General features: G+C 34.5%; 3 protein-coding genes across 4 annotated transcripts; 1 reads left to right on the top strand and 2 right to left on the bottom strand.

The window, feature by feature from the left end:
- The first annotated feature begins 408 nt into the window (after positions 1 to 408).
- LOC104216790 (guard cell S-type anion channel SLAC1) lies at positions 409 to 3149 on the top strand. Its single transcript, XM_009766922.2, has 3 exons — positions 409 to 1036; positions 1653 to 2458; positions 2542 to 3149. The coding sequence occupies exons 1-3, from the start codon at positions 521 to 523 to the stop codon at positions 2891 to 2893; spliced, it is 1674 nt and encodes a 557-aa protein (XP_009765224.1). The 5' UTR covers positions 409 to 520; the 3' UTR covers positions 2894 to 3149.
- A 222-nt stretch (positions 3150 to 3371) lies between these two features.
- LOC104216791 (protein TPX2-like) lies at positions 3372 to 10569 on the bottom strand. Of its 2 annotated transcripts, XM_009766923.2 has the most exons (18): positions 10136 to 10569; positions 9254 to 9400; positions 8108 to 8197; positions 7543 to 7696; positions 7133 to 7232; positions 6573 to 6623; positions 5951 to 6048; positions 5787 to 5865; positions 5658 to 5717; positions 5378 to 5464; positions 5084 to 5142; positions 4869 to 4947; positions 4731 to 4796; positions 4577 to 4639; positions 4333 to 4407; positions 4199 to 4243; positions 3953 to 4063; positions 3372 to 3655 (listed from the first exon to the last, which is right to left on the bottom strand). In XM_009766923.2, exons 1-17 carry the CDS (start codon positions 10308 to 10310, stop codon positions 4001 to 4003), a joined length of 1491 nt encoding a protein of 496 aa, XP_009765225.1. In that variant the 5' UTR covers positions 10311 to 10569; the 3' UTR covers positions 3372 to 3655; positions 3953 to 4000. The 2 variants fall into 2 exon arrangements, with proteins under 2 accessions (XP_009765225.1, XP_070011591.1); XM_070155490.1 differs by lacking the exon at positions 8108 to 8197.
- A 16081-nt stretch (positions 10570 to 26650) lies between these two features.
- Positions 26651 to 27373, bottom strand: LOC138876299 (uncharacterized). The gene is made up of 3 exons (XM_070155211.1): positions 27224 to 27373; positions 26853 to 27123; positions 26651 to 26775 (listed from the first exon to the last, which is right to left on the bottom strand). The coding sequence occupies exons 1-3, from the start codon at positions 27371 to 27373 to the stop codon at positions 26651 to 26653; spliced, it is 546 nt and encodes a 181-aa protein (XP_070011312.1).
- Between the last annotated feature and the right edge of the window lie 272 nt (positions 27374 to 27645).

Here is a 27645-nt window from a genome sequence, read left to right as displayed (position 1 = left end):
AATCAAGATTCAATTACCATTTGAACACACTTCCTTATGGCCAATGTTACATTTTTGCTAGCTAAAGCACCCTAGTTGTGAGGCAAGTCCATAACCAATGCCACTTTCTTATTACACTGACCCTTCTAATTTTTGGTTTAGACCCGTGAAATGCAAGAAACTGTGCCTCTCAAATGCAGAACATCACTTATTTTTTCCAAACCATAAAATTAGACATTGTCATATTCAATACCTCTATGTAATGGTTTCTTTATAAACCACAAATTGCTTGTTGAAGTCATCCTCACGAGAAACCCCACTAAAAAGCTACAACTTTTTCACATTAACTAGCTACTATTTCCACTTAATCATCCGAGTTGATAACCACCACCTACAAAAGTTCTTTTTCACATTTCTCGTGATCCTTCCCATGTTTGACAAACCATAAAAAATGCACGTAAAAAAAGTTTATTATACCAGGAAATAAAGAATACTAATATTCTGTCAACTTATCGTTAACTACAGAAGGCTCGGGGGCAAAATGAATGTAGGATCAAATTCTGTAGGAAACCATCTAGTTGACATTCATGAAGTTTTGCATGAAGAGGAAGAAGACAAGGAAGAAAACAGCAACACATCTAATATGGCTGATAAATCAGACAAGCGATTCAACAGGCCTACGAAAAATAGAGAAATAAAAAGGACCCCTAGGAATTTCAGTAGGCAAGTGTCATTAGAAACAGGCTTCTCTGTACTCAATGGAGAGACATCTAAAGATAAAAATGAGAGAAAAGTACTTGGAAGAAGTGGAAAGAGTTTTGGAGGATTTGGTGTTGATGGAACTGGTATTGAAGCAAGAAATAAAGGAGATTTCAGTATGTTCAGGACTAAATCTACTCTTGTTAGACAATCATCAAAGATACCACTTAGAAAAGATAGTGGAATTGATCTTCAGAATAATAATGTTAAAGGAGGAATTGATGAAAATGTCAATAAGAGTGTACCTGCTGGAAGATACTTTGATGCCCTTAGAGGACCTGAACTTGATCAAGTCAAGGTATTTATCAACTTCATTTCCAAAACTTTAACAATGAATGCATAAAATTGTTATGGTTTTAACATATATACCGTGCGTGACGGACGGGAGCCTTGGAGCAACGGTAAAGTTGTCTCCGTGTGACCGGTCACGATTTCGATATGTGGAAGCAGCCACTAATGCTTGCAATAGGATAGGTTGTTTACATCACATCCCTTTAGGTGCGGTACTTCCCCGAATCTTGCGTGGGTCCGGGATGCCTTGTGCACCGCAATGCCCTTTTTTTACACTGGCAATTTAAAGAATTTTACACTTTTCAATGTATTTTAACGTGGAGTTGAGGGTCAATCGGAAACAACCTCTCTATCTACCAGGTAAGGGTAAGATCTGCGTACACACTACCCTCCCCAGACCCCGCTTGTGGGATTAGACAGGGTTTGTTGTTGTTGTTTTTGTTGTTGTAATGTATTTTAACTTGTTATAGCAGGTAACATAACATTATTTTCCAGGTTATCATCCCATTTTTTATGGATGGATACTTGTAGTTATCTTTCAGATGTCTAGTGTGCATTATTTTGCATTGTCAGTGCATAGATGTTAACTCAGTTGTTATTCAGCATTACTATCTTTTCTGCAGGATTCTGAGGATATTCTTCTTCCAAAAGATGAAAAATGGCCTTTCCTGCTCAGGTTCCCTATTGGATGCTTTGGTATCTGCCTAGGTCTTAGCAGTCAAGCCATCCTCTGGCGTTCTCTTGCTCTAAGTCCTGCCACCAAATTCCTCCATGTTCCACTTTTCATTAACTTTGTGATTTGGCTGTTAGGTGTGGGGATTCTAGTTGCAGTTTTCACAACCTACATGTTCAAATGTGCACTTTACTTTGAAGCTATAAGGAGAGAATACTCTCATCCAGTGAGGGTCAACTTCTTTTTTGCTCCATGGATTGTCTGCATGTTTTTAGCCATAGGTACACCACCTAAAATAGCACGAGACACTCTTCACCCTGCCATCTGGTGTGTATTCATAGCCCCTATCTTCTTCCTCAATCTCAAAATCTATGGCCAATGGCTTTCGGGGGGGAAAAGGCGTCTTTCTAAAGTAGCCAACCCATCTTCTCATTTGTCTGTAATTGGAAATTTTGTGGGAGCCATTTTGGCTGCTAAAGTGGGATGGAAGGAGCCTGGCAAGTTCTTGTGGGCTATTGGCTTTGCACATTACCTTGTGGTGTTTGTCACATTATATCAAAGGTTGCCAACAAGCGAAGCATTGCCTAAGGAATTGCACCCTGTTTATTCCATGTTCATTGCAACTCCAGCTGCAGCTAGCATTGCTTGGGGTGCTATTTATGATGAATTTGATGGCTTGGCAAGGACATGCTACTTCATTTCATTATTTCTCTACTTGTCGTTGGTTGTACGTCCCAACTTCTTCAGAGGATTCAGGTCACTTTCTTATCCTTGAAACATAAGAGAACAGGCAAAAAAGTTTAAAAATTTGAGTTACTAATATCTTTGACTATCTGCAGATTTTCAGTTGCATGGTGGTCATATACGTTTCCAATGACCACAGTTTCAATAGCAACCATAAAGTATGCAGAGGAGGTCCCATCTTTCATAACCAAGGCTCTGGCCTTGGCCCTTTCGTTCATGTCGACAACAATGGTCTGCATATTATTTGTCTCCACTCTTCTACATGCTTTTGTTTGGCAGACCTTGTTCCCTAATGATCTTGCAATTGCCATTACAAAGAAGAGATACAACAAGGATAAGAAGCCTTTGATGAAGCGTTGGACAAAACAGTCCCCTCTTTCATTTGTCACATCAATAAGAAAACATCATTCAGGAGACAAAGAGTCTGTCTCTGATGAGGAGAAATGATAGCAAATCAATAGTGCTGCATAATTGTAGAATATGGTACTTGGCAGCAATACATAATCAAGCAATTAGTCCTGAAGACAACAAGCAGGAGGCACGAAGACATTCCTGCTACAGTGACCAGAAAAGAGGAAACAATTAATAGGTCTTAGGCCTTTCCTACCATCAATATAGTCATTTTAGTCAAAATATAGTCCCATCTATCTGAATTATTCAATATCAGTAGCCAAAAATGAGCAATCTATTAAATTTATAATTATCTAATTTCTTCAGCATTTGATACATGATATAGTTAATCACTCAATATCTTCCAGCCTGATTGTAGTATGCCACCAGACAACAAACTAACCACGTCACTGCTTATAACTTTCGAAATCTTCAGAGCTCATACAAATTACTCCAGAGTGTCTTCAGAAGCTACTACTAGACCTATTTTCTTCTCTTGGAAAATAACACAGCAAAATCAAAGAAAATTGATAAATAAAGCTGAACAGCTCCCACTAAACAACACTTGCTCTTTTTTATTCACATGATGACATGGTGATTAACATCATCGTCTGTATTTGACCTTTTACATGTGTAGATATTGATTTTTACATAAAAATTATAAAGCTGGGGTGTACATTCGAACACACTTGACAATTTCAAACAGATTTTATGTACTGCATCGCTACATCGCCTCAGTCTGCCTTTTGAATCAAGTAAAGAGGGTTCATCAACACTAAGAAATGTGCTGCATTATGCCTCTAACGAATGCCCAAACTCCTACAAGAATTGAAATATAGGTTAATGGGATAAGTTGGATCACGTAAGAAGATAAAGCAAAACTGTCCCAGGGCTTTGGAGTTTGGTCGAGCATGTCATTGATTCGAACCCTGCTGCAAACAAAAGCCTATATTTAAGTGGATAACAGTAGAGTGGCAAGCCCAACGAGCGCTTGCCACTGTGCCTCTGGATTTTTTGATTATCAAGAAAAAAAGAAGAATCAGACCCATGGTGTGGGATAATACTGGGTATGTTGCTGCTACTGTTGCAAGAAGAAAAAAAAGCAAAACTGTGTACCTGTTGATGATGCTAGAGACTTGACAAACTTCAGTCATCCCCACATCACTACCAAACTGAATTGGCTTTACTTTTAAGATCAGCTAGTTTACCCTTCTCCGTGTGTACTATCTATAAAAAAAAGAATTTTGAGCTGATTAAAGTTAATTGTAAACATAATGCTGAAAATATTGCTACTTGAAAAGTCAATTAGAAACATGAATTTAGACTGAAAACGCTAGCAACCAGGGAATAAACAGAGTTTACCTCATGGTTTTGTTGGAAATAAGCCCATCTATTTTCTTTAGAGCCCTTGTACCAAAAAGATGTACAAAATCAAAAATCCATACACTGTTAAATTATTTGAGATCAGAAAAAGAAAATGGAGAAATAAATGGAACCTTTGACGGAAAGAAGGATGGTCTTTGTGCTTTCAACTGCACTCCAGCAGGTTGTGGCTCAGATGTAAGAGATAGCTGATAAAAAACAAGAAAGATTTATCATAACTTGATGATCTACAACACAAGAATAGAAAATCGTATAGTTTAAGCTGCAATATTGTGTCCAAAAAAAAACAAATCAAACCATGTAAAGATGTAACTCAACTTTTTTAAACATTCAAAGTAAAAATGTAAAATATTCAACCTTATTAAACAGATCAATTGGCAGATTATGATGAATCCTCTTTTCAGTATGAAAATTGAACTCCTGTGGCAGAGGCAAAGCAATTCATGGGTCATTATTGGAATTTCAAACATAACAATAACAACTGAAAAGTCTAGGCATAGTCTGGTATAACCATTGGCACTGTGGTTTCTCTCTTGGTGTTTCGGAACACTCCAATGTCTCCTTTACTTGATAGGATCTATATAAAACAAATAGTTGTTCAGTTCAGATAACTCCTTATATAAAATCTTCCCGAATTTTCTTAACGTACCTTTTTATTAAGGGGAAGAGCTTTGAAGTTGTAGGTTGATGTAGATTCCTCCTGCTTTGGAGCCTCTACATGATTAACTCTGCTAAACAAAAGTTCCCATTTCTTAGTCACCCACACCATTAAAATAATTTACACTTACAGTCATTGGCTGCTATTCAACACATATACACATAAATATATGAGAGATACAATTCCACAAGTATATCAAGATTCACCTTTTGAATTCTCTATTTCCACATTCCATGGTTGAATTATTACTGGGCTTCTGCAACACCTGCAAACAGAACCTTAGACTTCATCAGAACTGCACTTTTATGTAATATTCCAGGCTAGCAAAACCACAATTGTAAGAAGCCGCCAACAGAGAGGGAAACACAACAAGTTCCCAAATCTGTGATAGTTGTTGCCACTAGTCAGTTTCCAATTTCGCTGGTTCAGCCCTTTAAACTAAATTAGAGAGTATAGTGCGTATGCATAAGCACAATACGTGATAAGAACTGATATGTAACCTTGTTACTAGTAGAAGAATTGGCTGCAGAAGTTGAAACGGCTGAACGATGTTGCACGGCTCTCTCTGACGTCTTCAGGTGAAATTCCTGAAAACCAATGTGTCAAGAGAGAAATTTAAATTCACTTAGCAGCAGAATTATGGTTACAAGCACTACAATAAGTGAAAATTCATGGAATACAAGTGACAATTCCAATAGTCATAGGCCAGACAGTATAATATGAATGGAGCTGGTAATTTAAGAACAGAGAAGAAGCAATGACACCAGTCTGATTCCTTACTTGAAACTGCGGAAGTCGTGGATTGCTTCTTTTTGGAGGCATAGAAGGACCTTCCAAGATCTGTGAGATAGACAGTTGTCAATAACATGCAGATGAGGCAATGGCCTCTAAGAAAGTATGATTACTAACTTTTTTATTCAGTGGAAGAGCTTTGAATCTTCGGATAGCTGTCGGCGCCAAATTTTCTGTTTGTTCACTACCTTTTGGCCTGAAATTGAAATGCCATGTTAACATGTTGGCAATGGTCCTCAAAGACAGTATAAAGATAGCTGAAACCAGTTAATGAAATCAACCTTGCTCTTTGTGCTCTATGAGTTGTTTGAAGCTCAGGCTCTCTAGGAATAGTTATTCTGGGCTTAGCCAATGTGTTGTTGCCATCAACTTTTCCATCCTGCAAGATTGTTCAAAATGTGTGTCTGAACTCCAATACAAAAAGTATATCCAGTCATCACCAAAAGTTCTTTATGGTTAAAGGTCAATAAACCCAGAGCTCTAGACTAGGGATTCCCCAAAGCTTTGTACTAAAGACATTCTTCAGCCACTCAAATGTGGGCCTGGCTAATGGTTGAAAACTAAGGTATATATAACTAGTGGCATCATTTAAGTAAAAAATATGGGAGCTCACACTTTGAACTACTATAATGAACAAAAAACTTCATAGCTATAGGGAAAATATAAAGAACAGATACGATCAAATGAAGCAGCTGAAGCAAGATTCCCTCCATTTTCATATAAGGGCATAAGGGAAGACATTGCCAACCCAAGAAAAGATATCACAGGTAAAGGGAAAATATAAAGGACAGACATGACTAAAAGAATGAAAATAGAAAGCCACTAGTGTTTAATTGCACATGAATGAAAACTTCTAACTTTTCTTATGAGCAAATAGATAATAGGACAGAGAGAAACACTTACTCGCTTAGGTGCCTTATGAACAAAACTAAACGCAGGCTTTGCTTCGGCAACCTGTAAAGCAGAAACAGATATTTTTCATCAAAAATGAGCAATCTAACATGAGAGAGATGCAAAGGCCCACAGACGAGGAAATAGACTTGAACACCAGAAAGAGAGAGGATGCATTAGTGTTTTCTGACGAGATTGCACAGCTGGAATAGAACTTGGCCAACTGACTAGATGAGAAGACCAAGATATGTTTCAAATTTACTTTTTGGGTAAGGGTCGTGTTTACCTTCCAGCGAGAACAAACTAACTCTGCCTACCACTATTTGTAATCTACTCCAATATGTAGAAGTGCCAAAATTCCAACATGTAATACACTTCCCACGTAAATTCTCAACCTCTAACTTTTATTCAATTAATTAGCAGAAAATATAACTCCAAAATTCATCAAGTTGATTCCGGTAACGGAAAAGTAGCGCTAAGGTGGAAGCAGTAAATTAATAGTTATTGAGACTCATCATTAATATGGCACAATGCAGAGAAGCAAAATCCAAAGGGCAAAATATAAAAGATACCTTCCGTAGATGACCACTCTCAAGTTTTTGTCTCTTGGCAGCTTGAGTCTCAATCACAGCAGAATTTGTTCCATTTTTCTCAACCAAAAATGTGGTTAACCTAGCATACCGGAGAAAGAGGTGTTTCAAAGAGACCACAAACCAGTAAAGTATTTAGCAGGGCCAGTGGAGAGGTCCTCTGTATGACGAAACAAGGTTTATTCACAACCAATTACATGCAAAGTGGCAAGAGTTTGCTCAGCATTCACCAAAAGGTGGAATACAAAAGTAAAAAAAACAACACATTAAGAAGATCTCTGGCTCTTTGAAGATTTGCACATTCTAACTCTTCAAAAACTTCTAAAAAAAAAACTACAAAAGATTTTTGTTTTGCACGTAAACAGAGCATTCCAAAAGTCAGGAATTTTAACCTCGATTCACCCACTGGACGAAGTGGGTTTTGTTTGGCTAAGTGACTTGCGGTTGGTTTCATGAGGGTTGACGTCCTGGGACAAGATGGCTTCCCCGGACACCTGGTTTGACCTTTTGCGGTATCTTTAGCCATGTGATTGTAGAATGTCAACCCTGCAAACCAATGGCACAATATATAAATATGAGCCTATCAAAGTAAAAAGTCACCACGAAACCTAGTGCAACATGGTTGCATGGCAATACTGCTGTACCATCGGCAATACTCATTCACATACATATACACAATACTCATTCACATACATATACATATCATGTAAGCGAGCAACTTGAGTTATGAAAGCACAAGAACAACAACAACCACCCAGTGAAATCCCACTTGTGGGGTCTAGGGAGGGTAGTGTGTACGCAGACCAAACCCCTACTCCGGGAGGAGTAGAGAATATGAAAGCACAAGAACAAATTCTTAATTTTAAGAGTAGAATATTAATCAATTGAGAGATATTTCTTTAAACTAAATATTAGAAGTCAAACATTTACTATTATCAAATTAGAAACTAAACGCACCCGAAGGCAGCTGCCTTAGTTGATTTAAAAGTTTCTCGGCATTGCTAATTTCTAAGTTAACAGAATGTCCTGCATTGTTCCCCTCGCCTTCTGTAAAACAAAATCAGACAGAAAACTTGAGCATATCAGTATGAAACCTCTTTTTTGGTGCATGCAGGCATAAATATGAAAACAGTTTGAGGGACCTAGGAGTGGCCATCTTTACATGAATGTGGATGCTAATGAATCATGCCTACAAAGTTTGAGGGATTTACAGCAACAAGTTGCTTCGGGGTTAGTTTTGAATCAGTAAATAGAACTGGTGACAAAGGCATAATTATGCGAACACCAATTAAGTTCAGCATCAGGTATATTAGCAGCAGTATTCATTATAAGCAGTTAAAGATCCATGTTTTTTTGGATCTTCTTAGCACAAGCAAATGAGTGTTCAGAATCTTATTGTTTATGTGGTTTTTACCATTTTAGAGAGACTAACCCTTTCGTAAGACCGAAAAAGCCAAATGGGTCATACCAAGGGTCAAAGGGAGCAAACAAGAGTAAATATTATCAACATCAGTTCAAGAAGGTTGTAGAGAATTACCAAAGTAAGACTGCTTTATTAAAGTAAACAACTAGCAAAAACACTTCCTCTTTTGAGAGGGAAAAAAAGCTACATAGATCAGATGGACCGAAAGTGATAAACAACGAAAACTTTTTTTATTGCAAAATTTAGGACAATACAATAAAGGACAGAATAAGGATTTGGTATAATAACACAACTTTTCGTTTTAGATTTCTATTTATAAAATCAGCTCATCAGCACCGAATGAAGGAACAGTCATATTTTCCCTTAGCATCTTGCTGAGAAGTTCACTAATAAGACACCATAAAGCCTTCAGTAAAGTCAGTTTTGCCACTACACTAAAAGCTTCTTTTCTTCAAGGGGATTCAAAAATTTGTATATATACAAAGAATCTGTTTTTACCCTATTGCAGAGTGTACTTTCAGATGGAAGTCAGTGTAAAGAAATAGCTTGCATCTCAGCAAAGATTTAGTGAAAGATTCAAAATGATTATTAACTTCTAAAAGCAAATGCTCAATGCCGAAGAAGGAACATATTAAATTCTGGTATAACAGTAGACCATAAAATTCAAGTAAAATAAACACCTTTTATTGCACCAGGTTCCCCTTGCTCGACCTCAATATCAGAATCACTATCTGATAAACTCATGTTCTCATCAACTTTGGTTTTCGGAGAAACATTAATGCTTTCCAGCAAATCGTCCTCCTTCAGAATTAACCTAGTGACAAAAGCTTAAACAACACAGAGCAAATATCAGTCATAGTGTCACAATTTTCAAATTTAATTTTACTAGAATGAGTTTTAACCTAAGTATTGTTAAGCAGATCCTTCACCAAAATTAAAGCCAAAAAAAAAAAAAAAAAAAAAGCAAACCAGAAGTGTCATATAATGCTCAATACATTAAGGAAAGTAGCATAGAGGAGATTCCAGCTCTTTTTATTAGAAAAAAAAAACCTGAAATAGTTCCCATTTGACAGATTACTTGGATTATACTAACTTTTAGTTTGTCACACCAGATGTTACATCAATGAAAATGCAACTAGAATCTGAAAATAGATGATATTTCTTCTAAATCTAGTTAAAATCTAATTTTATTTCTCCGATGATCTTTAGAGTACATTTACTCTTCTAGAATATGTAGGACCACAAAGGTAGTAACCATGCTAAAATAAACATTTTTTTATAATGACATTTATAAATTAAAAAAAAAAACAAGATGAACAGGAAAAGCTAAAAAAACTTTGTCCGGAAAATGCTAAAAATAAAAAATATAAAACGTGAGAAATATAGCATTGGCATTATCGCAGTAGTAGAGTTGATCCTACAGTGACCTGTAAGAAATAGCTAGAAATGAGCAGGAAAACAAAATATAAGTTCTGAAAAATCCAATAAACACCAAAATTCAGCACAAAAGAAAAAGGAAACAAACATTCAGTATAAGAAAAAACCGAAAAAACGTGACTTACGAGAAGGAGGATAGCTTCCGGCAGATTCAAACCAGCTCTCAGCTTGACGAGTCTCAGGCAGAGACTCGTCACGGCTAAAATCAAAGTAACGAGGCGCATCATACTCGTAATCGAGGTCAATCTCCACTACCGTAAACGTATACTCAACCATATCCTCCATCATCTCTTCCTCCATTTCAAACACACACTCGGCGTGATTTCTCACACATAAACGGTGATCTCGAGCTGCGAGATTTGAAAATAATAGAACACTGGAAAAGCCCTAGTCAGTGTATAGAAAAACGAGAAGAATTGGAAGAATATAAGGGACGTAACGATTTTTCATGGAGATTTGGGATAGGGAAAAGACAGAAAAAAAGAGTACTATTTAGCAGTAAGTAGCGAGACTGGTTAGTAGCGGCGAGGCGACTGATTGAGTTCAGAAAGATCCGAAATTTTTGAAAAGACGGGTATGGGCGGTCCGATTGGGTGGGATATAACGTTATAAATCTTTTTCTGTTTTGACTATTATGCCCTTCAACTTTGTGAAGTTAAGAGCCCGTTTGGACATAATTTTTTTTTTCCAAAAAAATGTACTTTTTTTCCAAATCAGCGTTTGTTTATAAAATTTTTGTTTATAAAATTTCTAATTTTCACTTAAAAATGCATTTTGAAAATTTTCAAAAAATTGAAAAACTCAAAAAAACTGTATTTTGCAAAATTTTCACTCAAATCACTCACAAAACTTAAAAAACAACCCAAACAGAAATTTATGTCCAAACACAACTCCAAATTTCAAATACCATTTTCACTTGAAAAAAAAATTCAACATTTTTTGAAATTTTACAATTCTTATGTCCAAACACCTACTAAATTTGCAAGTTTTTCGTGTTTCTAACCTGGTGTTTGGTATCCACATTCAGACCCGACTAAACCCGAATTTACGAAGAAGTGGGTAAAGCGCAATTCACATATCTAGGGCTCGGATCCGACTCCTCTAGTTAAGGATAAAAGAGTTTATCGTTTCAACACAACCTTTGTTGGTAAGTTGCAAAAATGTTATCTCTATCTGTTTCATTTTGTTGATATATTTCCTATTTTAGTTTGTATTAGGAGTGTGAATACCTCGTTATGGAAACCACACGACACTAGATAAAGCTAATTTGTTTAGGCTTTCTTTGAATGGAGAGATTTAACTCTCCGAATTTCAAAGCTTGAACTTGAAATTTAACAATTTTAAAATAAGTTTTTGGAATTATAAACGAGGAAGAATTATATGAACTATTACTATTAGTACCATTATGACAAATATGTCGAGTTGTTACAACATGCATAAGTATGTGATATGAATTAAAGCAAAATTAAATATTATATATATGGACTTTGGTGTAACATTTTCCAACCGTGTTCAACATATATATATATAACAATAATAATATACCCAGTATAATTTTACATATGGAGTAGAGAAGAATAGTTGTATTACATCTACTTTAGGCAGATAGAGGAGTTGTTTTCAAGAGACCGTTGGCTTAGGTAAGCATAGACATTGTGATATCAATTAAGTAAAAGCGATATAAAAAGAGGATAATTTTATTTCTTTTTCACTGTAATTATTAAAGACTTGTGAAACAATCACATTCAAATTATACAATTCAAATTTTCATGGAACGTACTTGTTTATACTTAAGCAATTATTTAAAACATAGAAGGAAACAACAAATTCTTTTATCTATCTTAGTCTTATCGTAAATAGGAATTGATGATATCAAAAAGTCTTAGTGGGAATCCCATCTAAGCATGAATTGGTGCCAACATAGGTAAAATTGTTCCTAGCGTCTTATGTTTTTTGGTCTATCTGTCGAATGACGATTCAATATAAATATACCGAATCTAAAATCAAACATCCCAATCAAAAATTTCCCAGAAGAGAAACTTTAATTCGTCACTTATTCCCATTTTAATTTTTTTTTCTCACAGGCTTTTGGATGCTTTATTTCAGCTATCACCAAAATGTTCTCTTTTTCTTGGTCTTGGGAGGAGAGTGGTGGGCTTATTTTTATACAAAATTAAAGGGGGGTTTTTCCCTTTCAAAACATAATTTTAAGTTTTTCAAATAAGTTGGAAAAAGAATCGAAGTTTGAGAAATAAGTTACTCTTTCCTTTTGCAAACAAAAGTTTGAAATTTTGAAAAAATAATTACAAACATTTTTTCAAACAAATGCTACATAAAAACTTGCTTTTAATTTATAACTGATCAACCAATATATATATAGCATTAATTAGTAGGACATTGAATTTCAAAAGTGGAGAGTATCAATTATATCATTCTAAAATTATGTAGAGCAGTGACAAGTAATTTTCAACAAAAAGTTCCAAATTATCATTTGGTGAGACTCAGAAAATTCAGAAAAAATGCGTCTGTAGTGTGAAATTTTGAAATTTAAAACGAGATGGGGATTGGATTGTCATTTTGGGGGCAAATAGGATAATTTGTTTGTCTTTGGGCAGAAAAGGCAATTCTCATTGGAGTTTGAGCTCTGTTTCGGGCGGCTCAAAACTGTCAAGCGAGTCTGAAAACTTTGACATTTGTTAACTTTTAACCCCTCTAGTTCAATTTAATTGCGATATTATCCCTAACGGTTTGTTCGTTTGTCAGGTCTTCAACTGAGGGCCCCCTGACTTCTGCAGTTCAAATGAAAAGTATTTTAATTTTCAAGAGAGAGATCGCTAGTATTATTTTATTATATTACAGTTTAATTGAATATTGAAATCTGGAATATTTATTTGACTTGTTTGAAAAAAATATTAAAGTATTATTGTCGATGCAAAATCCAACAATTACGCGAAAGGACACTGATAACGATAAAGAATTAATTAAAATGAAATGTAGAGACGATAGAATTAGTGGGCGTTTGGACATAACAATACTGAAATTTTTGGAAAAAAATAAATTTTTTAAGTTGAAAATGGTATTTGAAATTTGGAGTTGTGATTAGACTTGAATACAAATTGAAATTGCTTTTGAATTTTTGTGTGTGATTTGGAGCAAAAATTGTAAAAACATTGCCTTTTGAAGTTTTTCAAATTCCGAAAAATTTCACGGCCAAACACTAATTCTTGAAAAAAATAAAAATAAATGTTGAGCTTCCGCCATGAGAGCTTCACATGATTGAGAAGAAACAGAGGAAAAAGGAGAGCAAATGAAATTCACTGTTGTATTGAAAATAATACATTGTACATGTATTTATACATTGTATAACCGACCTTACTACTTCTAATTAGTTAATTAGCAACAACTTCTAACTAATCCTATAACAATAAGGATCCAGCTATCACTCCACTCACGTGACACCTTCAACACTCTCGCTCAAGCTGTGTAATGTAAACAGGTTGAACATTTCCAGCTTGGATAACAAAACTTCATGTTGTACCTTCCCTAGTCCTTTGGTTAAAATATCAGCCAGCTGCAGGTTTGTGGGTACATGTTCTGTACATACCATACATTCTTGAATCCTCTCCCTAACAAAATGACAATCAATCTCTATGTGTTTCGTTCGCTCATGGTATATAGGATTCGCAACAATTTGAAGTGTTGCTTTGCTATCACAAAATAGTTTTACTGGGTGCTTCAGTTGCATTCCTAGTTCTCCATATAATCCAGTAAGCCACACTATTTTTGCAATTGCATTTGCCATGCTCCTGTATTCAGCCTCTGCATCCTAGATATTGTGCTTTGCTTCTTCAACTTCCAGGAAATCAAGGAGCTCCTATCTTGACTACAAAGCCACTTATTGATCTCCTTGTCATGGGGCAAGTCGCCTAATCTGCATCACAATAAATTGTAAGCTCTGATGATGGTTTGGATGTCAACAGTATTCCTAATCCAGGTGCATTCTTCAGATATCTCACCACCCTTAGAGCCCCTTCCATGTGTGACTTCTTTGGCCTGTACATAAATTGACTCAAGTTCTGCACTGTGTAACTAATATCCGCTTGAGTCATAGTTAGATAAAGGAATTTTCCCACTAGCCTTTGATATCCAGCAGGATCAGGTAGCAATTCATCAGCAACACATTCAGTCTCACAGCCTTGATAAAATTCTATGGTGGTAAGTCTCTGGTTGGGTTCCATGAGCGTGGCAGCAGGCTTGGAACCACCTAGTTCAAGATCAACAATGAGATCTAAGGCAAGCTTCCTCTGACAAACTATAATTTCATCTTGACTCCTGGCAATTTCAAGACCAAAGAAGTATCTCATCTCCCCCAGATCCTTGATCTTGAAATGATGATGAAGCATGAGCTTGGCCTCTTGGATCAGAGATGCTGAGGAACCTGTAATGAGAAGGTCATCCACATAAACTAGGATAACAACTATATGAGAACCTGACTTTTTAGTGAAAAGAGAATAATCATGATGACTCTGAATGAATCCTGAAGATAGAAGAGCTTCACAAAGCTTTAGGTTCCACTGACGAGATGCCTGTTTTAAGTTATATAACGACTTCTGGAGTTTACAAACTTTGATGCACTCCCCCTGTCCTAAAAGGCCAGGTGGGGGAACCATATAAACATCTTCCACAAGGTCACCCTGAAGGAATGCATTGAATACATCCATTTGATGTAGTTTCCAACCAAACATAGCAGCCATTGACAAGACAGCCCTCACAGTGACCATTTTCACCACTGGGGAAAAATGTTTCCTGGTAATCTAACCCCTCCTGCTGCGTATAGCCCTTGGCTACTAGGCGAGCCTTGTATTTTTCTACCTCTTCTTTGGCATTATACTTGACTTTGAATACCCACTTACATCCAATTGATTTCTTGTCACTAGGAAGATCAACCAGCAACCAAGTATGGTTGTCCTGTAAAGCCTGCAACTCTTGTTTCATGGCTTCTACCCAGTGAGGATTGAGTAAAGCCTCTTCATAAGTATCAGGTTCTCTGATGGTGGACATGTTGCACAAAACTGCATAGTAGGAATTGGAAATTGAAGCATAGGACATATAGGCTGACAATGGGTAAGGAGATCCCACTACTGCTGCATGAGATGTGGGCTTAGACACTGTGTGTATGTAATCATTTAGCCACCCAGGAGGCTTAGATGTTCTGCAGGATTTTCTTGGTACAATGGACATGCTAGGACACTCAATGTCTGAAGCAGCCTTATGAGTTATATCTGGTATCATTATCTCATCAGTTGGATGTCTGGTATCATCATCATTGGCATTGGCTGTTGGACTTTCCAAAGACAAAGAAGCAGGAGTCCCAGTAGGATGATGGACAGTATTAGGAACATATGAGTGTTCCAATGAGCATGTGACAGCTTCTGCTTCAAGTTCAAAGGGATCAGGAGAAATATCTCAGCTATCAACAACAACTGGAGGCTTCAATTGATAATGAGAAGACTTGAAAAGAAAAACATCTTCTCTAAACGACACATCTCTGCTCACAAAAAAATGATCTTGTAGCCAGGTTATACAGTCTGTACCCCTTTTGGGTACTAGAGTATCCCATATGCACTGCAGAGATTGCTCTACTGGCAAATTTGTCACTCTTGGCAACAACATTGGTGGCATAACATAAACACCCTAATACCCTTAGCCGTTGTAAGTTGGGAACCCTTCCATAGAATGCCTCAAAAGGAGACTTACCTACTAAAGCAGTAGATGGAATTCTATTTATCAAGTATGTTGCATTCTGAACACATACTCCACAGAATTTTAAAGGTATGAATGCCTGAAATCTGATGGCCCTTGCCACTTCAAAGAGTTATCTATGCATTCTCTCAACAACTTCATTCTGTTGAGGAGTGTTGAACACAAAAACTCTGATGTACACTGCATGTATTACTAAACAGATCCTTGCATTGTGAATTAAAAAATTCTGTGCCATTATCACTTCTAAAGACTTTGATTGAACCACTAAATTGGTTCTTTATTAGCTTCATAAAGTCTTTCATTACAACTAAGACATCACTCTTCAATCTTAACAAGAAAATCCAAACCATTCTACTACAATGATCAACTAGTGTAAGAAAGAATCTGTGACCATCATGAGTAGATACCTTGTAAGGACCCCAAACATCTCCATGCACTAGTTCAAACAAACTACCAGCTCTACTAGTACTTTGAGGAAAAGGTAATCTAGTTTGTTTAGCTAATGGACAAATTGAGCAAGTTCTGCCTGCAGCTGTATTAACACCCCTACATATATCAATTTGTTGTAGTACTCTATAAGGGACATGCCCTAGTCTTCTATGCCATAGTCCTGCTGACAGTGTTAACTTGCAAGCCAATGAGTGTGATGTTTGTAATGCTTTATTATGTATGTTGTTTCTCTAGTAGTATAGGTCATTTTGCATTCTACTAGTCCCCTTCACCTTCCCAGTGTGAAGGTCTTACATCAAGAAGAAATCAGGATAGAATGACATGAAATACTGTAGCTCTCTAGTTAGTTTTGCCACTGACAACAAGTTAAATTTGAACTCAAGCACACACAGTACATCACTAATCTCTCATTGGGCTGACCTACATTTACCAACATGACTAACTGGTAATTGTTTTCCATTTGGCAAGTGTACTAGTGAACCCTGCTTAGGGTAATCATGGAGATCAAACAATATTTCAGGAGTCGATACCATATGGTATGTTGCTCCTGTGTCCACTATCCAGCTGTGACCTGTTTTACTTGCCAGAAATGAACAAATAGTACTTGCTATGTTAGCTGATATCTCCGGTACATTCTCTTTATTGAACATCTGTATGATCTGATTATACTTCTCAGGAGTAAAAGTGATGGTAACACCCCCTCCAGATCCTTGAGGTTATGCCTCTTGCATCTGCATAGAATTGTAAGAGCCTTGCCTTTACATCTATATATGATTATTGCTTCCATTTGTTGTCCCTGCAAGAGAAGTTCCAAAACCAGCACCAGCCATACCTGTTTGTCCTGTATTACAATTTCCTCAAGCCTTAGAAGAGCCTCCATGTACGCAACATTTGCCCTTTGGTGTTGATGACCACCTGTGTTTCCTTGTACAGGTTTCCTTCTACTCTTGAAATCAGCTGGATAACCAACAAGTTGATAACAATTTTCCTTACTATGTCCCTTCATCTTGCAGAAATCACAATATGTGTTGAAGTTTCTTTTGTTCTTATGCACTGAGCCTCCTCTAGCAGCTGAACTCCACAAAGCTGTGATGTCGTTTCCTTCAGCTATTGAATTCAGTCCAGTATGTGATGTTCCTGATGTATTCCTTTGGCTTTCATCTTCAACAACAAGAGCATACGCCTGATTCAAGGTAGGTTCTACTGATTTCATCAATATCTGTCTCCTAGCTTAAGCATAGGATCGTTCAATCCACTTAAAAATTGCAGCAACCTCTGCCGCTGAAGGTGATCTATGTACTCCTTCGAGTTAGTCGAAGGTACCATCGCATCATACTCAGCCCAGAGTTCCTTCAATTTTGTGAAATACATGGATACCGAATCTGTACCTTGAGAAATTGTAGCAATTTCTCGATGTATCTAAAAAATCCTCATCCTATTCACCTTATCAAATCTCTCCTTAAGATCTTCCCAGACTAAGTGAGCATTAGATGCATGCACAATTCCACTAAGTAAATCTGGTGACACTGTGTTCATGATCCACGAGAGGACAATAGCATTACATGTTTCCTAAACTTTATGCAATTATGGCCTAAATTGATCCTTGTTACAGGTACCAGTTACGAACCCTAGCTTCTGTTTTGCTTGAAGTGCGATTCTCATCTCTCCGCCATATCCCATAGTTCTCAGAGCCTGTAAGCTAAACAGGAACTAACACGGAGCTTGGAGTATCTGAAAGATACACAAACAAGGGATGAGTGTGATCAATTTTCTCCGTTGCCATTGTCAACTCGATATTTCTTTGAGATGAAGGAGAAGGAGAAGAAGGAGAAGATGAAGCTTCGTTCATATGAAATTGAGAAGAAATTCAGATGAACGTGGTTGTCGTGTTAAGCTCTGATACCATGTTGAGCTTCCGCCATGAGAGCATTTGTGAGAGCTTCACATGATTGAGAAGAAACAGAGGAGAAAGGAGAGCAAATGAAATTCACTGTTGTATTAAAAATAATACACTGTACATGTATTTATATATTGTATAACTGGCCTAACTACTTCTAATTAGTTAATTAGCAACAACTTCTAACTAATCCTATAACAGTAAGGATCCGGTTGTCACTCCACTCACGTGACACCTTCAACAATAAAAATTGAAAAAAGTAAAAAAAAAAATAAAAAAATATGGCAAACGGCCCCTTAAACAATATAGGCTAAATATGAAGCTCATCGTGTCTTTACACATATAGTCTGGTTGTTTATTCGTATGTTTTGATAGGTCGATATTGATTTTGGCCTCCGTAATTATTAAAATATCATATTGATAAAAATTCATACTAAAATTTAAAATGTAAATAATTATCATTTTAAGCATTATGAACATTATAAAATAATATAATAATATTAAGGTAATGGTTTCAAATGAGAATACGGTCATACAAAAATTTGAACGCATAAAATTACTTGTAAAGCATTAATTAATTATAATGTTAATGGTCATGCATTTCCACTGCTTAGGGTACATTATAATTTGAAAATTATTCAACTCCAAATTGGGAAAAAAAAATTCGGCTTGCTCAAATGACTTTGGCTTTACAGGTAACGGCATTTACTAGGGTAGTACTTGTTTGGAAGTGAAATTAAAATTCAGAATAATGGTCTCCGCAATTAATACGGGAAATGTGCTATATCCACTTGTAAATATAAATGGGGTAATATCACGTTTAGCCCGCGCCAGAATCTATTTTATATTTGGTAGTTGAAAAAGTGTATAAAATTTGTATAATTTATATATATAACATACAGAATGTGTATGTGTGTGTATATATATATATATATTATATTTTTTGTATATTTTTTCGATTATTATTTTTACAGCGGCTATACATTGTCTTTCCAATATAAATTGGCATTTATGATTGGTTGGTAGAATTTCCGATTTGCTGTACTATTTCAAAAGAAACTTTTTCCCCCCTTGGTATATATTTATAGAGAAATGCATTTATTTCTCATTTAAGGTGTCACCTAGGATACTATTCTATTCAAATCAGAAAGTTACCCCACGGGTTTACTGTTTTACTCCAGTTACTAGAGTTACTTTAGTCATTTTAACTTTTTGCTTTGTCTTTTTCTTTCTGTTTTCCTCCTTACCACTGTTGCGCTAGACAGTTTTAATATCCAGGAGTTCAAGGGTTTGGAGATTTTATGGTCAATCAATCAAATTATTATGTTAGCATTTAGATATAAATTTGGTTGAAATTTGATGAAAAAAATAAATTAAAGTTATATAGAAAAATAATATTTGTAAGTTGAAGTTGTGTTTGGATATACATTTTATTTGAAAAGAAGTTAAAGTTTTGTGAATGAAAAAAAAATCCCCCAAAAATTGCCCTAAACCAGTTTTTGGGAATTTGAATTTTTTTTAAAAAAAATACTTAAAAATTAATCATATTCCATAGATAAACAATATTTTCAAAACCTTCTTGAAAAAAAATAGTCAAAATCGATTGCCAAAGTATATAAATTGGAATCCATATTCATGCAAGTATTCGAAAATTCATTTATTTGTTTTACTGGTCGACGTAGCAAACATGCCATAAACGTAAATTACACTTTAAAGATTCATATTTAAAGTCGTACATTAGTTACCAACATATCTTAATTACTAGTCTTAGGGTACGCGCTTTGCGCGTGTACCCTGTATCAATGAGTATGTAATCTTAAAATATTTCGTCTATATAACTTCTCATATTTTGTTTCTTTCTTAATTATTTTGCTTTATTTTTTTTATTACACTTAACTATGTTATTATTCTAATTTTTTCACAAAATTATACCTCGTAAGTTTTGAAAGAATAAGTCATCCACAAACTTGACTTATAATGAGTGATGTCATTAAAGTTGAACTTGATTATTAGATCAGGTTATATGCAAACTTAACTACGTTAAAATGATAGATTACTTTTTTAATATTTAAATAATATTCTCATTTTCCAATCTTTATTTTTGTGATTCCATGTAATCGCTCATATTTTTATTTTATTTTCTTCATTTAGCATAATTGTGCTATTATTCTAGTTATGAAACTACTCCTCCTAATATTAAAAATAATGAATCATTAATAAACTTAGCATATAATGAGTGATGTCATTAAAGTAGAATCATTGTTGAATGAGGTTATAGACTTATGTTTTCATTTTCTTTCGAATTATATTTACTTATATTATGTTGAAACTTATTTTACGTTATGTTTTAATTTTACATAAGAGTATTATGTTAATTTTTTTTTGATTTTGAATTTATGTTATATTTTCACTTACATTTTATTTGCTTTAGTATTTACTTATTAATTCAGATTGCATGCCATTCTTTTCAGTTAGAATTGATAAATTATTTTTTTCGTAAAATATTTGAGCAATGTTACGATATTATATTTATAAATATTAATTGTTTTATCAATCATGTAGTCCATGACGTTCTTACAAAATATGTACTTTTAAATTTTATAATTGATTAAAATAAAATATTATTAATTTAATATATATATATATATATATATATTATTTATTTTAAAAATATTAGTTATAAATATATGATTATAATTAATATATTTTCAAGAAATAATATTTATCTTAAATGTCAAATTAATATTATTTATAAATGCATATATTTGTTAAATATAGCTTTCAATTTTTGATAATTAACTTTATATTTAAAATTTAATCTAACTATGTAATTACGCTTGTGCAACCAAACAATACACTTGTAATTATACAGTAATTACACTATGACAAACAAACAGGTCTCGTAATTACAATATTGTATAATTACTACCCTAGTAATTACACCAATTTTAATTATCTGGTGGCTTTCCAAACAGACCCTAAATATTTCCTAGTTGATCTTAATCCTAAAAGGTATAGTATTGGACAAGTTATTCCACTCCTAACGGGATTAATAGGATAATTCTATTTTAATTCTACCTTATAGATTGACAAACTATAATTACTTTGTGCATTGTATATAACGAAATAATTTTTACAAACAAATTCTTACTCAGTTTTAAAATTTTAAATATTAGAAGTTCTTACATAGTTTAGATAAAAAGATTTATTAATAATTTTTTAAATTTTAAAGTCTTAACATTAAAAAATAATTAAATGACAAATATTTTATTAATTTCAAAGTTCTAAAGTTTCCTTGTTGAACTTTGCATGTAAATAATAACTGCATACAAATTATGAGAAATGCACGTGCAAATTGTTGCCCAAGTTAAATCAAAAGATAGCGGACAATATTAGGAAAAGTCTTACTCCCTCTGTTCCAGTTTATGTGAACCTATTTTCTTTTTGGTCCGTTTCAAAAAGAATGAACCCTTTCTAAATTTGGTAATAATTTAGCTTAAAGTTATAACTCTACCCTTAATGAGAAGCTTTTATAACCACACAAATACTCTGGGCCCATTTGGACTTGTTTAGGATCACAAATTCCAAAAGTCTTCATTTTTTTCTTAAATTCCGCGCCCAGTCAAACATGTTCACATAAATTGGAACGGAGGGAGTAGTTAACATTAAAAAAATAATTAAATGACAAATATTTTATTAATTTCAAAGTTCTAAAGTTTTCTTGTTGAACTTTGCATGTAAATAATAACTGCATACAAATTATGAGAAATGCACGTGCAGATTGTTGCCCAAGTTAAGCCAAAAGATAACGGACAATATTAGGAAAAGTCTTAGTTGATGTTTTAAATATTAAGCCTTCCTACACGGCTTAATAAGAATTTTTTTTATTGTTATTATTTTGCCTTTACAATTATGTTATATGATATAATTTAAATAAGGAAGGATTCAATATATAAATTTAGTTGATTTTGAAATCTTAAATATTAGGAAAACAATTATATGACTATTCTTAAATTTAAGGAAAATAATTAAATGACGATTTTGTCTAGAGTGAAAGCTATTTTTAAAAGGGTAAAAAAGACGAACGATATTTCGCTAAAGGCCTTCGCGCTTTTAATATAATATAGATTACTTCCTTCGTTTAGTTTTAGTTGTTTATTTTTTATTTTGCACTCTACTTTAAAAAATGAAGTTATAGTATATATTTTATAATTTTACCCACAATAATAATAGTAGTATTTTAAAAAATATTTGGAAAATAATTTGGAGAACGAGTAATTAATAATTAGAGTAAAACAAGAAATTTATTTATCTTTTCTTAATTTGTTAAACTTAACAAATAAAAATAAAAATATATTTTTAATATAATAGACAAGTAAAATGAACGAATAGAGTATGTCCGAATGTTAGTAGAAAATCTCACTCTTCTCCGGAATCATTCACAAGGAATTTAGAAACTAGAGTTTTCGTCACTATTTTCACAAGGAAAAAAAACGTTCTGTCAAAGGAGGAAAAAAAAACTTATTTAAATGAGACACCTCTTTTTTAAATAGCATATGTTAATACCAACTAGTATTAGTATTTGTGCGATGCGCGAATAATTAAGAAAAATGATCTACACCATAAAGTTTAATATGTTAGTGTTAATACCATCTTTATAACCAAATATTTTAAGACTCCGGTAAAATATTCTTTCTATCTCCTAATAAATGTTCCATAAAAAGTAATAAAACTATACAATTTGCTTGATATGAATGTGTCACGATCCGGATTTTCCACTTTCGGAATCGTGATTGTGCCTACTCGTGAAAGTTAGGCAAACCGACAGTTACAATTTTACTACCATTATTATTAATTCAACAAGAACAAATATTAGTTAAAGCAAGATAATTAAGAAATGCGGAAAATGACATAACAGTCCCATAACTCAAGTACATAACTATCCCTAGATCTGGTATCACAATCCACGAACGACTACGATTTACTATAAGTATAAGTCTGAAAGAAGTACAATTGTTCTCGAAATAGAAGAGACAACAGAAAACTAATGCGGGGAAGCGGGACTTCAGGCTCTGCGAACGCCAGTAGATCTACCTTGGTCTCCCTGGACTGAAGGCAACTACCTCAAGCTACTCACATCCGGCACTGAAATCTGCACAAAAAAGCGCAGAGTGCAGTATCAGTACAACCGACTCCATGTACTGGTAAGTGTTGAGCCTAACCTCCGCGAAGTAGTGACGAGGCTAGGACACGACAACCATATAAACTTATGCAGTTATATTATATACGAACAGAACAATAATAACAAGAAATAACATATAAAGATGGGAAGGGGAACATGCTGCAATGAATATCAAATTCTAACAGTAAGTCAATAGAGAAGCAATAATGAACACCATATTTGTATCAACAGGAATAATGAAACAGTAATATGTGTACGACATCACCCTTCGTGCTTTCACTCTCGTTCTCACCATAAGAAATAGTAGAAATGGCACGACATCACCCTTTGTGCATTAACTCTCATAATCATGTCACGACATTACCCTTCGTGCATTATCACTCACAATATCGGCACGGCATCACCCTTCGTGCATTAGCTCTCAAATCATGGCACGACATCACTCTTCGTGCATTAACTCTCACAATATTGGCACGACATCACCCTTCGCGCATTAACACTCACTCACATTATCATGCACGATATCACCATTCGTGCTTTACACTCTTTCTCACCCCAAGAAATAGAAACAATACATCCCGGCAAGGGAATCCACAATAGAAACAAATACATCACGGCAAGGGAATCAACAATAGAAATAAATACTTCCCGGCAAGGGATTCAACTATAACTAATCTTGTTCCAACAATTACCTCACAAAATGAATCTCAACTTGAGCCAATACTCAACAACGGTGAATTAATAATAAATTATCATAAGTCTTGTTCAACCGTGATAATTATCAATTTAAGCATGGGCAGTACATAATAAGAGTCACAACAATTATGGTATAAGACTCACGGGCATGCTTGACACCAACGTATAGATACTCGTCACCACACCTATACGTCGTACTCAACACTAACACGTAGCAAATAAGACCACGACACATATTCCCTCAAGCTAAGGTTAGACCAAACACTTACCTCAATTCTACGGCCAAAAGTCAAGCCTCAATTACCGCTTTACCTCTCGGTTCCACTTCCAATCCGCTTGTATCTAGTCATAATTTACTTAATAATATCAATAAATGACAAATAAACCAATTCTAATGCATGAATATAGATTTTTCAATATTTTCCCAAAAAATCAAAAATCGACGCTGGGCCCGCTTAGTCAAAACTCGAAGTTCGAACCAAAATCCGACTATCCATTCACCCACGAACCCAAATATGTAATTGGTTTTGAAATCCAACCTCTAATTGAGGTTCAAAGCCCCCAAAATTCGAAAATTCTAATTTCTACCCAATAACACCCAATTTCTCATGAAAAACCCTAGATTTTGAGATGAAATCATGTAAAAAGATGAAATAGATTGAAGAAAAAGAGCTAAGATTCATTTACCTATGATTTGGGGAAGAACTTGCTCTAGAAAAATCGCCCTTAAGAGTTTAGGTTTTGAAATTTTGAAAAATGAAGTGAAAATCTCGTCTAAAAGATGTTTTGATCAGGTCAGATGTCGCAATTGCGACAGGAGCTTTGCAATTGTGAACCTGGTGCATATCTGCTCCTCTCGCAATTGCGAGCATTTTGTCACAATTGCGATGACTGGCTCATCCCTGATGACTTCGCAATTGCGAAGGGAGGTTCACAAATGCGAACAAGGTAGGCCTGGGCTTCTTCGCAATTGCGATAAATCCCTCGCAATTTTCAGGACTGTTAGGCTCGCAAGCGAAGTCTGACCTCGCAATTGCAAGATCAGAGCCTGCAACAATACCAGATGCAACAACCAATTTTCTCTAAGGCCCAAATCACTCTGTGGCCTATCCAAAACTCACCCGAGCCCTCGGGGCTCCATACCAAACATGCACGTAAGTCTAACAATATCATACAGACTTGCTCATGCGATCAAATCATCAAAATAACATCAACAACTACGAATTTAACCTCAAATTCATGAAATTCATAAGATAGTTCAAAATTTCTATTTTCTCAAACAAGGGTCCGATTTATATCAAATAAACTCTAATTCTTACCAAATTTCATAGATACGACTTAAATATTATTTTAAACATGTATCGGGCTCCGGAACTAAAATACGGGCCTGATAACATCAAGATCACATGCCATTTCATTTCCAAAAGTCCTTATATTTTTCAGCAAATAATTTTTTTTTAAATTCTTTTTTCGAGCTAGGTACCTCGGAATTTGATTCCAGGCATACGCCAAGTCCCATATTTTACTATGTACCCTACGGGATCATCAAATCACATGTCCGAGTCTGTTTACCAAAAATATTGACCGAAGTTAACTTTAATCAATTTTAAAGGCCAAATTCATTATTTTTCTTAAATTTCACATAAAAACTTTCAGGAAACGCGTCCACACCGCAAATCGAAGAGAAGAAAAATGAGATTTTCAAGGCCTTGAAACCCAGATTCGGATTCTAAAACACAAGATGACCCTTTGGGTCATCACAAAATGTTCCACGAAAAATAATGATACTTTACAATTTGCTTGATATGAAGCATGTGCTTAAACGAATATTATTGCAGGAAATGCTCATGAACATATTGCAGTGTATTTTTCAGAAGTTGTCCTCTGTATTGAGGTTTATCACTACAAAAAGGCATGGATAAAAACTCAAGAATTTCTAGTTCTTTAGGCGATAATTTTTGACGGAATGAGAGAAAACATATATTGTATTACTGATGAGATAATGAAGTAGATATGCAGGTTTATAAGATGACAGATCTATATTTGGTAGTCATGGTTTGTCTAAAGAATATTTTACTTACCTACAAGAAATTAACTAATTCTCCAATACTTTTAACTTTCACATTTCCAGTAGCCAGTTCTTCAGAAATAGAATAACTACGTTGAGAAGTTGTTTGACTAATCCTCTCAAAGTTAACTTCACGCCCACTTCCTCATCTACATTAATCCAAATTTGTATAAGTTCTAAATATGCTAAAAAAAAATATGTAGTACATATATAAATTTAATATTATATATAAAAAAATTGAATATAAATTCAGCAACTTCTGGATGATCAGGATTAATCCAAAGCTTAGAGGAATACCAAGTATCACGCACATAATATTTATCTACATATAAAATTAACTTTAATTTAAACACACACACACACACAAAAAAAATGTCAAATCTAAATATTACGATCTTAGTACCTTGAAATTTATGAGTTTTTATGAGCTGCATAACCACTATGATAGGTTGATTGGGTGATCCATCCAAGTGGGGCAAGATTTCATTTACAAATTCTCCTAAAAATGTTACTGAAATGTTATTCCTCCTATATGTAAAATACACAAATTAATAATGAGAAAATAATAGTAATTGAATCTATAACTAATTCAATTCATGGTTGCAAGCGTACTCATGATCCTCAAGCTTCAAGTTCATAAAGGTACTTGGTTTACCACCTTGATCGTACGATTCTACGTTACCATGACTAATAACTTCTCCTATGACATCTGCCACATTTAAATAAATAGTTATGAATAAGGTGATAAAACATTCAACAATATATAGCGAAAGGTAAAACAATTACCGAATAGTTCATTCTCATCAACCGCAAGTTGATTTGTGAGATGCTCATAAGGCTTAAAGTTGAAGATATTCAAATTAAATTGTGGATCACTAATTTCATATACATTTGTCCTATGAGAAAATGTCAGTTTCACTTTATGCTTGTTAGTCTTAATTTTCAGATTGTTTGGCTCAACCACAAAGTTTTTCATAACATACAATCTCATTTCATGAATTTTTGTTTTGAATATATGCATAACAACTCTTCTAATAGTTGCATGAATTCGATCTCTCTAAAACAAAAATTTAAAAAGAAATTTAAGTTAATAAGGCACATAAGTTGAAGAAAATACATCATAACTCGAAAAAAATAACATGCAAAAGAGTATACACCTTTTCATCTTGAATAATTAATTCAATTGAATTAGAATTTTCTGGTTTCTCGCCGTCTGGAACGTGCCACAATCTAACAACACGAACTTTCAAATTCCAACTCATTTTGGACATTGATATTTCGCTGATATAGTTATAGTTTGGAGCCATACTTCAGAAGTTTGTATGAAAGCTAAACTCTAAGCAATATAGAGAAGTCAAACCTAAGCAGAAGTTACTTAAATAAAGATTTCTAAGGAAAAACTATCGTAGTAAATCAATTTTTAAGTATCTGAAATTCTAATATTTAAAAAAAAGTATGTGTAATTCAATTTGTATGAGTGAGTGTGCAGACCCTCCTAGCCCAACCTTAGACATTCTAAGATCCTTTTTCAAACCTACTCCTATTTCGAGTCAAGAAAAAAACGGCGAGAAATGATACG

Source organism: Nicotiana sylvestris, chromosome 8 (genome assembly GCF_000393655.2).
Source record: "Nicotiana sylvestris chromosome 8, ASM39365v2, whole genome shotgun sequence".
Classification (NCBI taxonomy): Eukaryota; Viridiplantae; Streptophyta; class Magnoliopsida; order Solanales; family Solanaceae; genus Nicotiana; species Nicotiana sylvestris.
This window is presented reverse-complemented; position numbering and strand designations above follow the sequence as displayed.

Coding starts and splice junctions, on each gene's coding strand:
- LOC138876299 (XM_070155211.1), bottom strand. CDS start 27,373: ATGGCTCCAAACTATAACTATATCAGCGAAATATCAATGTCCAAAATG. Junction 27,124..27,223: donor TAATTATTCAAGATGAAAAG/GTGTATACTCTT, acceptor TTTTTGTTTTAG/AGAGATCGAATTCATGCAAC. Junction 26,776..26,852: donor TGATGAGAATGAACTATTCG/GTAATTGTTTTA, acceptor TAAATGTGGCAG/ATGTCATAGGAGAAGTTATT.
- LOC104216790 (XM_009766922.2), top strand. CDS start 521: ATGAATGTAGGATCAAATTCTGTAGGAAACCATCTAGTTGACATTCAT. Junction 1,037..1,652: donor CTGAACTTGATCAAGTCAAG/GTATTTATCAAC, acceptor TCTTTTCTGCAG/GATTCTGAGGATATTCTTCT. Junction 2,459..2,541: donor AACTTCTTCAGAGGATTCAG/GTCACTTTCTTA, acceptor GACTATCTGCAG/ATTTTCAGTTGCATGGTGGT.
- LOC104216791 (XM_009766923.2), bottom strand. CDS start 10,310: ATGGAGGAAGAGATGATGGAGGATATGGTTGAGTATACGTTTACGGTA. Junction 7,697..8,107: donor ACTAAGGCAGCTGCCTTCGG/GTGCGTTTAGTT, acceptor ATTGGTTTGCAG/GGTTGACATTCTACAATCAC. Junction 5,866..5,950: donor CATAGAGCACAAAGAGCAAG/GTTGATTTCATT, acceptor TTTCAATTTCAG/GCCAAAAGGTAGTGAACAAA.